The following is a 15,751-nucleotide window of genomic DNA, read 5'->3' as shown; positions in this document are numbered from 1 at the left end:
GGTTAGCCCCCTTTAGGTCTAAGATACCCCCCTAACCCCCCCAATAAAGTTTTAACCCCTTGATCACACCCCCACCCCCGTCGCCAGTGTCGCAAAGCGATAATTTTTCTGATCACTGTATTAGTGTCGCTGGTGACGCTAGTTAGGGACGTAAATATTTAGGTTCGCTGTCAGTGTTTTTATAGCGACAGGGACCCCCATATACTACCTAATAAAGGTTTTAACCCCTTGATTGCCCCCTAGTTAACCCTTTCACCACTGATCACCGTATAACTGTTACAGGTGACGCTGGTTAGTTCGTTTTTTATAGTGTCAGGGCAACCGCCGTTTATTACCGAATAAAGGTTTAGCCCCCTGATCGCCCGGCGGTGATATGCGTCGCCCTAGGCAGCGTCAGGTTAGCGCCAGTACCGCTAACACCCACGCATGCAGCATACGCCTCCCTTAGTGGTATAGTATCTGAACGGATCAATATCTGATCCGATCAGATTTATACTAGCGTCCCCAGCAGTTTAGGGTTCCCAAAAACGCAGTGTTAGCGGGATCAGCCCAGATACCTGCTAGCACCTGCATTTTGCCCCTCCGCCCGGCCCAGCCCACCCGAGTGCAGTATCGATCGATCACTGTCACTTACAAAACACTAAACGCATAACTGCAGCGTTCGCAGAGTCAGGCGTGATCCCTGCAATCGCTAACAGTTTTTTTGGTAGCGTTTTGGTGAACTGGCAAGCACCAGCGGCCTAGTACATCCCGGTCGTAGTCAAACCAGCACTGCAGTAACACTTGGTGATGTGGCGAGTCCCATAAGTGCAGTTCAAGCTGGTGAGGTGGCAAGCACAAGTAGTGTCCCGCTGCCACCAAGAAGAAGACAAACGCAGCCCGTCGTGCCCATAGTGCCCTTCCTGCTGCATTCGCCAATCCTAATTGGGAACCCACCACTTCTGCAGCACCCGTAATTTCCCCCATTCGCATCCCCAACCAAATGCAGTCGGCTGCATGAGAGGCATTTTATGTCCTCCCGAATACCCCTACCCAGCGAACCCCCCCCCCCAAAAAAGATGTCGTGTCTGCAGCAAGCGCGGATATAGGCGTGACACCCGCTATTATTGTCCCTCCTCTCCTGACGATCCTGGTCTTTGCATTGGTGAATGTTTTGAACGCTACCATTCACTAGTTGAGTATTAGTGTAGGGTAGAGCATTGCACAAACTAGGCACACTTTCACAGGGTCTCCCAAGATGCCATCGCTTTTTGAGAGACCCGAACCTGGAACCGGTTACAGTTATAAAAGTTAGTTACAAAAAAAATGTAAAAATATATATAAAATAAAAAAAAATCTCTCTCTCTCTCCAATTTTTTTTTTTTTTTTTTTTTTTTTTTGTCTTCAGGTACGCCATTCACGACTTTGACTGGTTATACCAGAATGATGCCTGCAGGTTTAGGTATCATCTTGGTATCATTCTTTTCAGCCAGCGGTCGGCTTTCATGTAAAAGCAATCCTAGTGGCTAATTAGCCTCTGGACTGCTTTTACAAGCAGTGGGAGGGAATGCCCCCCCCCCCACCACCACCACCACCACCATCTTCCGTGTTTTTTCTCTGGCTCGCCTGTCTCAACAGGGAACCTGAAAATGCAGCCGGTGATTCAGCCAGCTGACCATAGAGCTGATCAGAGACCAGAGTGGCTCCAAACATCTCTATGGCCTAAGAAACCGGAAGCTACGAGCATTTCATGACTTATATTTCGCCGGATGTAAACAGCGCCATTGGGAAAGCAATTTATCACACTGATCTTGGTGTGGTCAGATGCTTTGAGGGCAGAGGAGAGATCTAGGGTCTAATAGACCCCAATTTTTTCAAAAAAGAGTACCTGTCACTACCTATTGCTATCATAGGGGATATTTACATTCCCTGAGATAAAAATTATTAAAAAAAAAAAAATGAAAGGAACAGTTAAAAATAAAGCAAAAAAATAATAAAGAGAAAAAAAAAAAAAAAAAAAAGCACCCCTGCTCTCGCAGCGTCGGTCTGGCGTCAAATGTAAACAGCAACTGCACCATGCATGTGAGGTGTCACCGCGCACGTCAGATCGAGGGTAGTAATTTTAGCAGTAGACCTCCTCTGTAAATCTAAAGTGGTAACCTGTAAAGGCTTTTAAAGGCTTTTAAAAATTTATTTAGTTTGTCGCCACTGCACGTTTTTGTGTGCAATTTTAAAGCATGTCATGTTTGGTATCCATGTACTTGGCCTAAGATCATCTTTTTTTTATTTCATCAAACATTTGGGCAATATAGTGTGTTTTAGTGCATTAAAATTTTAAAAAGTGTGTTTTTTTTCCCAAAAAAATGCGTTTGAAAAATCGCTGCGCAAATACTGTGTGGAAAAAAAAAAAAAAATGAAACGCCCACCATTTTTAATCTGTAGGGCATTTGCTTTAAAAAAATATATGTTTGGGGGTACAAAGTAATTTTCTTGCAAAAAAAAATAATTTTTTCATGTAAACAAAAACTGTCAGAAAGGGCTTTGTCTTCAAGTGGTTAGAAGAGTGGGTGATGTGTGACATAAGCTTCTAAATGTTGTGCATAAAATGCCAGGACAGTTCAAAACCCCCCAAATGACCCCATTTTGGAAAGTAGACACCCCAAGCTATTTGCTGAGAGGCATGTCGAGTCCATGGAATATTTTATATTGTGACACAAGTTGCGGGAAAGACAACATATTTTTTTTTTTTTTGCACAAAGTTGTCACTAAATGATATATTGCTCAAACATGCCATGGGAATATGTGAAATTACACCCCAAAATACATTCTGTTGCTTCTCCTGAGTACGGGGATACCACATGTGTGAGACTTTTTGGGAGCCTAGCCGCGTACGGGACCCCGAAAACCAAGCACCGCCTTCAGGCTTTCTAAGGACGTAAATTTTTGATTTCACTCTTCACTGCCTATCAGTTTCGGAGGCCATGGAATGCCCAGGTGGCACAAAACCCCCCCAAATGACCCCATTTTGGAAAGTAGACACCCCAAGCTATTTGAGAGGTATAGTGAGTATTTTGCAGACCTCACTTTTTGTCACAAAGTTTTGAAAAAAGAAAAAAAAGTTTTTTCTTGTCTCTCTTCATTTTCAAAAACAAATGAGCTGCAAAATACTCACCATGCCTCTCAGCAAATAGCTTGGGGTGTCTACTTTCCAAAATGGGGTCATTTGGGGGGGTTTCTGCCACCTGGGCATTCCATGGCCTCCGAAACTGTGATAGGCAGTGAAGAGTGAAATCAAAAATTTACACCCTTAGAAATCCTGAAGGCGGTGATTGGTTTTCGGGGCCCCGTACGCGGCCAGGCCTCCCAAAAAGTCTCACACATGTGGTATCCCCGTACTCAGGAGAAGCAGCTAAATGTATTTTGGGGTGCAATTCCACATATGCCCATGGCCTGTGTGAGCAATATATCATTTAGTGACAACTTTGTGCAAAAAAAAAAAAAAAATTGTCACTTTCCTGCAACTTGTATCAAAATATAAAATATTCCATGGACTCAACATGCCTCTCCGGCAATAGCTTGTGGTGTCTACTTTCCAAAATGGGGTCATTTGGGGGGGTTTTGTGCCATCTGGGCATTTTATGGCCTCCGAAACTGTGATAGGCAGTGAAGAGTGAAATCAAAAATTTACGCCCTTAGAAATCCTGAAGGCGGTGATTGGTTTTTGGGGCCCTGTACGCGGCTAGGCTCCCAAAAAGTCTCACGTGTGGTATCTCCGTACTCGGGAGAAGCAGCTGAATGTATTTTGGGGTGCAATTCCACATAGACCCATGGCCTGTGTGAGCAATATATCATTTAGTGACAACTTTTTGTAAATTTTTTTTTTTTTTTTTTTTTTTTTTTTTTTTTTTGTCATTCAATCACTTGGGACAAAAAAAAAAAATATTCAATGGGTTCAACATGCCTCTCAGCAATTTCCTTGGGGTGTCTACTTTCCAAAATGGGGTCATTTGGGGGGGGGGGGGGTTTGTACTGCCCTGCCATTTTAGCACCTCAAGAAATTACATAGGCAGTCATAAACTAAAAGCTGTGTAAATTCCAGAAAATGTACCCTAGTTTGTAGACGCTATAACTTTTGCGCAAACCAATAAATATACACTTATTTACTTTTTACTTTTTTTTTTTTTTTTTTTTTTTTTTTTGTACCAAAGACATGTGGCCGAATACAATTTGGCCTAAATGTATGACTAAAATTGAGTTTATTGGATTTTTTTTTTTTATAACAAACAGTAGAAAATATCATTTTTTTTTTTTCAAAATTTTCGGTCTTTTTCCGTTTTATAGCGCAAAAAATAAAAACGGCAGAGGTGATCAAATACCATCAAAAGAAAGCTCTATTTGTGGGAAGAAAAGGACGCAAATTTTGTTTGGGTACAGCATTGCATGACCGCGCAATTAGCAGTTAAAGCGATGCAGTGCCAAATTGGAAAAAGTCCTCTGGTCCTTAGGCAGCATAATGGTCCGGGGCTCAAGTGGTTAAAGCTGTAGTAAACCAGGTGGTTAAGAAAAAAAAAAAAAAAATTCCCTGCAAGGCAAGAACAAAGCCCACTGCTAAGAGGGCTGACATCTTCCCCCAGTCTTCCTTCCGGGTTCGCAGCCTCTGGCTACATGAGTGGCCGGGAGCACGATGACATCACTCCCGCATTTACGGCACAGGCACTGAAGGCACGCAACTGTAAGCCGGACCTTCAGAGCACATGCGCTGTGATGTCATCGGCTGCGTGCACTCTGAATATCTCCTAAAGTTTAAGAGATATTTCCAGTACCTACAGGTAAGCCTTATTGTAGGCTTACCTGTAGGTACACGTGGTGTAACAGAGTTTACTACCACTTTAAGTTGAGCCATTTTTCCTGATACTATCTCTCTGTTATGACCTTTTCCTAATAGGAAGACAGTTGTTGGGTTTTACTGCCGATTGTAAGTATTACAAAATCCGTTCCATGAAATTTCCAGGCTGTAGGGATGATCGCCAGGGCAGTGTATTTTGTGAAGCCAGTGTTTTGTGGTCACTGTGTTTACCTTCCAGGAAGAGCTGTATAGAAATTCACCACGGCTGCTTCTTTATTCCAGTCACATAGGATTAGAGGTCGACCGATATATCGGCCGATTGTGCTGATAAAAAAAGCCGATTCAGCGGACTTGCAAATCACTTCTGTAATTGAAGTCAATTGCAAGTTGTCTGAAGTTTTCTTCTCTCCTCCTCTGGGCAGCCTGCCAAGTCTGATAAGAAGATACATTGTATCTCTTTCAGGTTCTTTTATCAATAGACTGAACTCCGTGGAGAAGTTTTCAGTTTAACCATTTAAAGACTAAATCTTTTTCTGACACTTGTTGCTTACAAGTAAAAATCCTGTATTTTCTGCTATAAAATCACTTAGAACCCCCAAACATTATATATATATTTTTTTTTTAGCAGAGACCCTAGGGAATAAAATAGCGGTTGTTGCAATATTTTATGTCACACGGTATTTGCGCAGCGGTCTTTCAAACGCAATTTTTAAAAAAAAAATACACTAATGTAATTAAAAAAAAAAAAAAAAAAAGCAGTAAAGTTAGCCCATTTTTTTTCGTCCAAAAGTTTTGATTACCTGTTTTTGTGTATTTAATATTTAAGATATAGTTATTTTTTTTAATCTAAATTCTACATACAAGTGAACTGATTGGAGGTTTGTTTTGTTTAATAAATGTTTAAATATAAAAAAATTTCTGTATCACTTATTACTTAAGGCTGCTTTCACACTGGAGCGGGCATGCGTTGACGGTAAAATGCTGTTAATTTTAGCGGCGCTTTACCGTCATTTTAGCAGCGCTATTCGGCTGCTAGCGGGGCGCTTATAACCCAGCTAGCGGCCGAAGAAGGGGTTAAATGCACCCCTGAAGCGCTGCTGCCGAAACGCTTTGCAGGCGCTTCGGCAGCGGTGCGCATTCATTTCAATGGGCAGGAGTGGTGGAGGAGCGGTATACACTGATCCAAAGATGCCGCTTGCAGGACTTTTTTTTAACATCCTGCCAGCGCATCGCCTCAGTGTGAAAGCACTCGAGCTTTCACACAGACTGCAGGGGAGCCGTTTTACAGGCACTATTTTTAGCCCAAAAGCGCCTGAAAAACACCCCAGTGTGAAAGGGGTCTAACTGTTAGATTTTATGAGATGAAGGGAAAAAAAAAAAAAAAAAATCGGCCTAATATATCGGCCCTAAAAAAATCGGCCTAATATATCGGCCCTAAAAAAATCGGCATCATATATCGGCCACCGCGATTTCTAAATATCGGCTTTGGCATAGGCCAGAGAAAAACCCATATCGGTCGACCTCTACATAGGATCACTAGGAAAGTGTCCGTAAACACATCAAGGTGACCTTACATCCTTTTAACGATTAGTGTCCTGTCATATTCCGGAACTCATGCATAGCTAATGTGTGTCACCATCAGTTAGTGTCAACGTGCGGTGTACAGTTGGTGTTAATCAGAGGTGTAATTCTAAATATTCAGCTTATTGTTTGAATATTAAAGGATAAAGGATGAATCCTGTGCTAAAACTGCCATACTAGACTTAAAGTGGAACTTTAGTCAGAAAAAGAAGTCTTGCTAGAAAACTTCAGGCTGGTCCCCTTTGCAGGTATAGCAATATGTATATATGTAAAACGTTAAATATAAGTTCCTATTTTGTTTAAAATCCAGTAATACGCTGTCTCACCCTGCTCTGCACATGCTCAGTTGCTCTCCAGTTATAAGCACTGCTGAGTTTGTAGAGGCCGATCTGCTGACAGCCTTAAAGCAGGATTAAATGCTCCTATCTTTTACAGCTGCTTCTTTTTGATCTGCAACTGCCATGGTGCTGCACATGTGATCAGTTATAACACCAGCCATTGGATGGTTTGAGAGTTTGGTTGAGGACACAAGCAAATGTGACTTCGCAATCTCGGCATTCCAGGAATGTAACTGTTTTTTTGAAACTGTTAAATCGATGGGTTTAGTTCCACTGCAGGGGCTCTGGGCTTCATCAAAATGGCAGCTTCCAGCAATAAGAAACCGGAGCAATGCTGGAGGCAATTTAAAGCACACACTAAATTACGGTTGCATAATTATTAATGTGGAATATATGTTCCTTCCTAAAGAACATTATTTTTTATCAAGTTGTTATGGGTAAAGTTCTGCTTTAAGCAGGCCATACATTACTTGTTTTTTATGGGTTGAATGGAAAAAAAAGATCCGATTTCCCCATCTACCTATTTAAAGTGGATGTAAACCCAATGTCATCCTTTCTAAACTACTGCCATAGGGGTTATCTATAAGGATATACATGCCTCCTGCATGTATCTTTACCTGTCAAATGTCTCCCCTCTGTCTGTTATGAGACCCAAAAAACTGCAGATTCTGTGGGTGGGTCTGTTGTCTGGAGCTCGGTGGGTGGAGTCGTGATGTCAGTAGACTCCCCGCCCACCTCTACACTCTCCTTGTCAATATGCATTTTCTCCTGTGTATTTCTTACACTGAACTTCTGCTATGATCTCTAACATCCAGTGAAAAGACAGGAAAGTAACCACATGACTTCAGCATGCCAAATCATGCTGAGGTGTGGAACAGCCAATCCTTGCAGAGCTGCTGAAGGAGTGGGGGTGGGAATTAAAAAATAATGCATGTCTTAGGCTAGTGCACGAGATATGTAAATCACCTGTCACTCACAGCAAGGGGGAGGATTTGACAAAGTTTTTCTCAGTTTGTCAAGATTTTTCTCACTGAACAATAAGAGGATTGCTCAGAGATGGATTAACTCTGTGTGGCAAGACTGGGCTCAAATGATAGGAAATCTTAAACTCTACAGTATGATATAAAAAAAAAGGTGGGTGGGAGAATCGCTCCCGCTGTGCTATTTTGTTCTGATAGCAGGGATCCATTCATTGTTAATGTCACCCCATATGTAGCAAGCAGACGCATGTTTTGCCACATGCAAAAACGTACAAGTGTCCCAAATTACCAGGTGCAAAAAACTTGCAAAACTGAATTCAGCATAGAGCTACTTTGTCACATGTAGGGCAGCCCATTAAAATGATTGGGCTGCCCTATGATTGTCGCGCAAAAAAAAACGCCCATTCTTCAAATGACATATGTAAATGGGGCATAAGTGTATCTTCCCATTTTCTTTGATTAAGTGTATAAAAGCTTTCAAAGAATTCTGGCCAATGCTATATTTTGACAACAATGCACAAATTCTTCATTACCTACCTTACATCAATGCAGTATTAGGATATATTCATATAAAATGAGCGCATGACAACAGTCCTGTATGACAAAATACGGATGTTTTGAGAGGGTTTGGGACCCATGGGTCAGATATTTGAACGGAGATCCTCAATCCCATACTGGTTTAGCTCGGACTTGTGATGACGAGATTCAGCGTGCGGGATCATACCTTTTTTCCTTTTTCTACCTTTTCCTCCTTCTTCCCCCCCCTCACAGTCCTTGCTACAGTTTTGAGTGGGTTTCTTTCATTTACATTGATAGTGAGGATTTTATTATCTTTTTATCATATGATGGACTATTTATATGAACCTTTTTATATTACTAATTTTATGTGGTATTTGATACCATCTGGTTAACTCCCTATTTCCTGCACTTATAACCATTAACATGAGTGCCCCTTGGTACAGCATCCAGCTGCTGCATATTTTGGTCTATCATAAGTTTTGATAAGCTGCTGGCAGTGGGGCTGGACGCTGCACCTGTGCCTCTCAGGCACCTGAAAACGCCGGGATTGGCCAAAACTGTCTATGTGCAAATGAAGCCTTCTATACATATTATTATAATGTACCCTGGAGGGATGTCCTGTGAGTTTATGTGGAATCTGAGTAATTAAATTATTGATTTTTTTAAAAATATAAAAACTTTTGGTTTTTTACAGGTCTAAAAGTGTTAGCACACAAGTTCCCTGATGGGCTTACAACTGGCACATTCCCAGTCACCTGCTTAACTCAGCCAGTCCAGCCTAAGTCTGCACGCAAGCATACCACCCCAAGGGAACCTATCCTACCTGCTGAGAACAAATGGAGATTTTCCAACCAAGACTTGGAAAAAATTGAACAACATCTGGAGAAAATGCTCATGCCAACAGACACTGCCAGTAAGTAATTCCATTAGTATTCAAGCAGTCTTGCTCATCTATATGAACCTGTCATTTGCTAGAACAGTGTTTTTTTGTTTTTTGTTTTTTTATGTCCCACTTTTTTCACCTACCTGCAGCTGGTTATTGTACTTTTTTTTTTTTTTTTTTTTTTTTTTTTTTTTTTCGGTTATAGGGCGGCAGGAATTTCCACTGATAGCCGAAAACATACAAATTTTAAAGATTCGCCCGTGTTGTGTGTGTTGTTTGATTTTTTTTTTTTTTTTTTTTTTTTTCTTTAGCACACTTTTTAATATAAAGAGCTCTATTGACAGTGTCCTGAAGACAAATCGGGCAATATAAGAAAGCATTTTATCAGAGAAAAAAATACATTTTATGCAGGAATTTGTTCACAAGTACAAGTACTTTTTCCCTCCCTCTATTCTTGTCAAGGAGTAGGTCTATTTCTTGTAACCATGGCAACAATATTCAGTCTGTATATACGATTGCTGCATGTCTAATGGGGCGTACACACGGTCGGACTTTTCACATGCAAAAGTCCGACGGACGCCGCCGGACCAAATCCGGCGGACAATCCGACCGTCTGTGGTCGACCACGCCCCTTAAAACGTCACAGTCCCAGCATGCCCAGGGACTGTGACATCATATGGGGGCGGGGTCTCCGCCTATATAAGTCACAACGGAGCCCTCAGAGACCAGTCCAGCCGGAGAGAGCGTCGTGTCAACATCTGGGGAAGAGAAGAGAAGAGAAGCCCAGAAGCCCGGACCTCCGCTGGCAATAGAGCTACCTGAAGACAGCGGAGGGGCCGGCCGAAGACCTGGAACACCGGGAGAAGAGGCCGGAGAGAGCGTCATGTCAACATCTGGGGAAGAGAAGACAAGAAGTCCGGACCTCCGCTGGCAATAGAGCTACCTCAAGACAGCGGAGGGGCCGGCCGAAGAACCAACCGGACGCCGGGAGAAGAGGGACCCCCGAAGCCGGAGCAAGATCCCCCCCCCAGAACTGTTTAATAAAATATTTTAAAAACCTGTGTTGTGTTTTATTATTTACACTTTTTCCCTAGGTGAATGGGTAGGGGTACCATGTACCCCATACTCATTCACATAGGGTGGGGGGGCCGGGATCTGGGGGCCCGCTTATTATAGGGGGCTTCCGGATTCCGATAAGCCTCCCGCCCGCAGACCCCGACAACCAACGGCCAGGGTTATCGGGAAGAGGCCCTTGTCGTCATCAACATGGGGACAAGGTGCTTTGTGGTGGGGGGGCAAAAGCACCCCCCATGTTGAGGGCATGCGGCCTGGTACGGTTCAGGAGGGGGGGGCGCTCGCTCGTCCCCACCCCTTTTCCTGACCGGCCGGGCTGCGTGCTCGGATCGGGGTCTGGTATGGATTTTGGGGGGACCCCACGCCGGTTTTTCGGCGTAGGGGGTTCCCCTTAAAGTTCAATACCAGACCTAAGGGCCTGGGATGCCTGCGACGGGGCTCGCAAGGTTTCAATCTCGCCAAAAAAAGCGGCGAGATTGAATTCCTTTTCTAGTCCCGTCGTACCCGAGTCACGTTCAAAATGAACGGACTTGTCCGTGTGTGGGAAAGTCCGTTCATTCTGAAAGTCCGGCGGAAGTCCGTCGGGAAGACCAGATTCCGGAAAGTCCGGCCGTGTGTAGGCAAGTCTGGCCGTTCAGAAAGTCCGGCAGTAGTCCACCGGAAGTCTGGCGGCAAGTACGTCGGACCTAGCTTTCCAGAAAGTCCGACTGTGTGTACGCCCCATTAGGGGACTTCTGGGAGGTCCAGATATTTAGGCTAAGCACAGTGGGTTTTTTTATCTGTCTATAGATATTATAGCAGGAAAGGGTCTAAAAGTTAATTTGCTAAAGTTACTTGACCTACAGGGGACTGTTTCTATCCTTCAACAAAGCAGGAGTTCCACTTTACTTTGCATGCTCTACAATACCTTTTTTAAAGGATAACTGTATGCTAGAAATTAGTTGTTTCTGTTTTTTGGTAGAATGTAATGTGCATCCTGCTTAATAATTACCTGTCACTTTTAGAATTGATCCACCTCCGGAACCGCAGCAGGGGAGTTAATAAAGAGTGGCACAAGCCTAATGCTTGCACTACTCTTCTTCTAAACTTTGGAAACAAAGCAGATCCTGCTGCTAATTAACAAAAGGGGTGCAGTTGTTAATTGGGAGTGATTAGTTTTCTGTTCCATGCTGTGTCTGTGACAGACACAGCACAGCTAGAGCTGCAAGCTTCAGATTCCTCTGCCCTGCCCAACTCCTGTTAAGATTAGGAGGGCTTGCAGGCACTACTCCTACCAGCAGAGAAAGGGATGTGAGCTGTTTGCTGACAGTTTACAACGCGTACACCAGGTCTGACCTGGTAGGAATCTGCTGCAGTTTTCTATACTGAAAGCTGCTGCATTCCCTTTGTTGGTTTGGAGCAGACTCTGTCCCGGCTTCTACATTACTCTGATATAGGAACTGCTGTCTGCTTTTCTACATCATTCTGCATTCATTACTACAAGGAATGTAGTAGGAGGCAGGATTGTGATAAAGTTTAATGAGTTATTTTTTTCTTTCTTCCCAGTGGGCTGAACAGAGAAAAAAACTGAGAGGTCGCCATACTAACTGAGCGAATGTGTTGTAACGGGGACTGACCCCACCCCCGCCAGAACACACGGATCAGCGCTCACAGCTATTGGTTGCAAGCGCTGATCAGATACTGGTGTTCCAGCATGCCGCTTTTGATAGAAGCCAGACGTTAGATCTGCTTCTGTATGACAGACTGCTGTACACAAGAACCGAATGTTAGACGATTTCTGTTGAATTTGCCGATATGCGCCCTGTGTGCACCAGCCTTAAGTTTCAATACAGCAGCTCTCGATCATCAAACACTGATCGCCTGTGCTGGGTGCAGTTTTCTTAGATGGAAGTATTCTCTTGCTGTTTAGTTATTTATTTGTAATTCATATTGCCATGCATCTCCTTCTGTCATCCACAGGTCGTCTCAGCCGTTTATCCACTGGTAGATCAGAGTCAAAAAGTTCCTACTCAAGAAACAGCCAGGTTCCATCTTCTGCCAGCTCTGTCAGCTCCCGATCCATCCGTAGCATCAGTCCACAAGGCAAACCCTGGAAATGATTTATGTACAATCTCAACAATCTTCAGTCATTCCCGTTCAATCCCTGGTCTATTTGTATAGTAGAACTTTTCTTATTCATGCTACAGCAGTATTGCTAGCTAGACAGAAGTTCTTTGGCGAAAAGCTGATGGAAGTAGAATGTTTACAGGTTGTTACAATTACTGTGTAGAAGTTTCAATTTAAAGGGGGGGTATTCTATGTATTGGTTCTTTATGTTGCATAAAGCAGTTTCCTAAGAGGTATCCCTGCTAACTTGATTGTAGATAACATTTGGAAATATTGGTGCAGATTACTTTAAATATTTTCATAGCTGCCCATTGGAAACTATGATGAGAAATCACTGGTTTAGAAAATAACCAAAATTTGTGTTGCAATGTCTGTGAAAACCTATCATGGGGACATTCCACATCTTGTGAGACCAATTACTCTTTTATCAACGCTTAGGAGTACATTTATAAAACATTCCTTGGGCGAATATCACAAGGATGCTTCCAGGCTGCATAGAAATTTCCCCAAATTTTCTCTAATACTATGACTTTCTATGATTTTCAGTTTCATCTAGTCACCAAAATGCTGTATTTTTTTCTGAAATACTCACTCCTATGGTTATTGCTGTGCTGTTTTAAGGGCTCGTTTACACCATGCGTGCATGAAAACTGATGGGAAAACCGGGCATATTTCCCTTGCAAAGACATAAATTTACATCCGTTTTCATGCACATTTTAGTGCACTTTTATGCACGTTGACATCAGTTTTTATGCGTGTCAGTTATGTGCCCTGTTCACACCAATTTTGATGTCATGTTAGTTTGTTCCCCATGCAGAAAACTGCATACACGTTGCAGTTTTCTGCTCAGAAAAAATCCGCACGTGATGCCATTGTTGTGGTGTGAACTGACCTCTCTGCACCATGGTGTGAACGAGGCATAAATGTTATCTTCATCCACACTGTGTGCAAAGTCTCCCCACTGCACCATTCCCATGTTTAAAGCATGGTTGCCTAACCTCAATGAGTTAAATGTACAAAGTGTCGGTTTTCCCAAAACAGATATTTCAGTTTCAGAGTTAAACCACCTATCAGTTTCTTCTATTTGTAGGGAAGTTGAGCTATGTATTTATTAGACGTTATAAAAAATGTAGCATGAGAAGTGGGAGAACCCGGAGGTGGCTGATAATTATGACAGGGAGATCTTTCGATTGGAGCCCCCAAGAGAATGATCGTGGATAACTAAGATCACTAGACCCATCTCTAAATGATATATTGGGTTTGGGTGAATTGATATTTTGGTTGTGTAATGAACCCTAAAATCAGCTGTGGGTACATTTTTATTATTTTTCATAAATAATAATAGGAGTTTGTATATTCATTGGAAAGTAATATGTTTGAATATCAGTTACAGTCCTCTTTAAAGCTACGCATTCCACTTGCTAGCTGTAGGTATTACATGGTATCGTCTCTTGTAACTTACAGTAGAGTTCCAGCCAAAGCCTTGTACACACAGGCCAAAATTGTACAGTTCGGCAGGAACCGGCTGACTTTCGGCTCGTGTGTACAGCTGTCTGTTCTACAGAAGCTGGTCTTACGACTGGCTTCTGTCGAATGGGCATGCTGGAAAACCACATCCGATTGGCATCCAGTCAACACTGGTATCCAGTGGCTGTGAGCGCTGATCAGTGTGTACCAGGCTTACCTGTAGCTGGAGTGACCATTGACAACGGCTCCACCATGGGAGTCTATTGATGACGCCATCCAGCTTTCGTAGCCATTGTCGGGACTCTCTCCACTCCCCTACAGCTGCTGCTGACTGACACAGGGGATCATGTGGATTCTTTTACACACAGGTTAGGTATTATAGGTGTCAGGAGTAGGGAGGGAGCATTTTTAAGACTATTTGTTCTTTGCTGAAATTCTACTTTAAACTTGCCTTTAGAATGGAGTATAGATTTAGAGCAGCCAGTGTGCATAGATCTGGTTCCCTGTGGGCACCTCTGGGCTAAACTAGGGTGTACCACACTTGCCAAATATACTTGATGTATTTGTGAATAATTGTGTGACAAGCAGTGTGAAGCTGACCTAACAACTCCTTATTATAAAGTTAATTCTGTTTAGTCACATATGACGACGTATTTGAGTAAAGGAAAGATGGTGCTGTTATCCATAGCAGCCAAACAAGTGTTAGCTTTAGGGCCCATTCACACTATATGTATTGGGGAGCTTTATCCAATGCACAGACAGGGCAATTTGCCTTATATTCTTAGTTCATTCAGGTCGTGTCAACACAGTGTGTTGGTGTGCGCTGAAAAAAAAAGTACCTGCTGCATATTTATGCCTTGCATTATACCACATCACAACATGCTGAAGTGCTTAGAAATTAAAATTCAATTTTGTGACATTTAAACAAGTTAAAAAAAAAAAAAAAAAAGTAGCAATAAACTGCACCAGCTATTCCCAGCGCACATCGGCAGGTATGCTTTATACAGAGCATAAAGTGTACCTGCTGGTGTGAATAGGCCCTTAAACTGCACTAGTGAAGTGAAACATGATGAAATAAAATGTGGATGCTGTGTGCAGCACATAACTTTACTTAAGGGTTTATGAATTAGACCTTGTGTATTTTACTATGATGTATCTTAAAATATATTTCCTATGGGTAGTTTATGTATTAAAGAGGGAACCCATGTAGCATAGGTCTACACTCAGAATGTGCAATGCACCTTGTTTTTTTTTTTTTTTTAAGCCAGCATACAGTAGTGGTTCTATGAATAGTTGCAAATGGGATGTGCAGAGTTCAGTTAACCATATCGACCAATCGGCAACAGTGGTGAAAATGGATTGATTGTCTATGACTCCCTTCACTTTGCACATGCTTGCTTTTGTTGAATAAACCTAATTGAAAGGGTTTTCTAAATAATGTGATCTTTGACTAAAGATGGCCTATGTTCAGTAGTCCCGTATGAATATCTTTGAAGTGTGCCAATACCGTACAACCAGCTGCATAAAAATATTAAGCAAGTTGACCGAATGGTAGTTAAGCACATTGCTTTTTAAACTCATGGTGGATCACATTGTAACACATGAGAGAGAGAGAGAGAGAGAGAAGGAAAACATTTGTGATCATTGGGAGGAAAAAAATACACATTCCCATATGATGTCACCCTTCTTAAAAAAAAAAAAAAAAAAAAAATGTTGACATTGATTTTGGATCAATTTTCATCTTATTCTCTTCATATACTACAATGTTATGTTGCTTTTTGATGAATAGGGGACTTGAATTCTTCTTTCTTTCTTTCTTTCTTTCTTTCTTTCTTTCTTTCTTTCTTTCTTTCTTTCTTTCTTTCTTTCTTTCTTTCTTTCTTTCTTTCTTTCTTTCTTTCTTTCTTTCTTTCTTTCTTTCTTTCTTTCTTTCTTTCCATACTTTCTGCATACTTCTTTTATTATATAAGGTACTGTT

The 15,751-nt window shown here is 42.1% G+C and overlaps 1 protein-coding gene across 1 annotated transcript in view; it reads left to right on the top strand.

The window, feature by feature from the left end:
- The window catches only part of CEP41 (centrosomal protein 41), a 67,133-nt gene extending 51,571 nt beyond the window's left edge, over positions 1–15,562 (top strand). The window contains exons 10-11 of the mRNA XM_073619427.1: positions 8,938–9,156; positions 12,160–15,562. Coding sequence (XP_073475528.1) covers positions 8,938–9,156; positions 12,160–12,299 — 359 coding nt within the window. The 3' untranslated portion in view covers positions 12,300–15,562. The remainder of the gene's footprint in view (positions 1–8,937; positions 9,157–12,159) is intronic.
- The last annotated feature ends 189 nt before the right edge of the window (positions 15,563–15,751 follow it).

The sequence above is a fragment of the Aquarana catesbeiana genome, linkage group LG03 (genome assembly GCF_042186555.1).
Source record: "Aquarana catesbeiana isolate 2022-GZ linkage group LG03, ASM4218655v1, whole genome shotgun sequence".
Lineage (NCBI taxonomy): Eukaryota > Metazoa > Chordata > Amphibia > Anura > Ranidae > Aquarana > Aquarana catesbeiana.
Note: the sequence above shows the minus strand (reverse complement) of the source record. Positions and strands in the feature narration are given on the sequence as shown.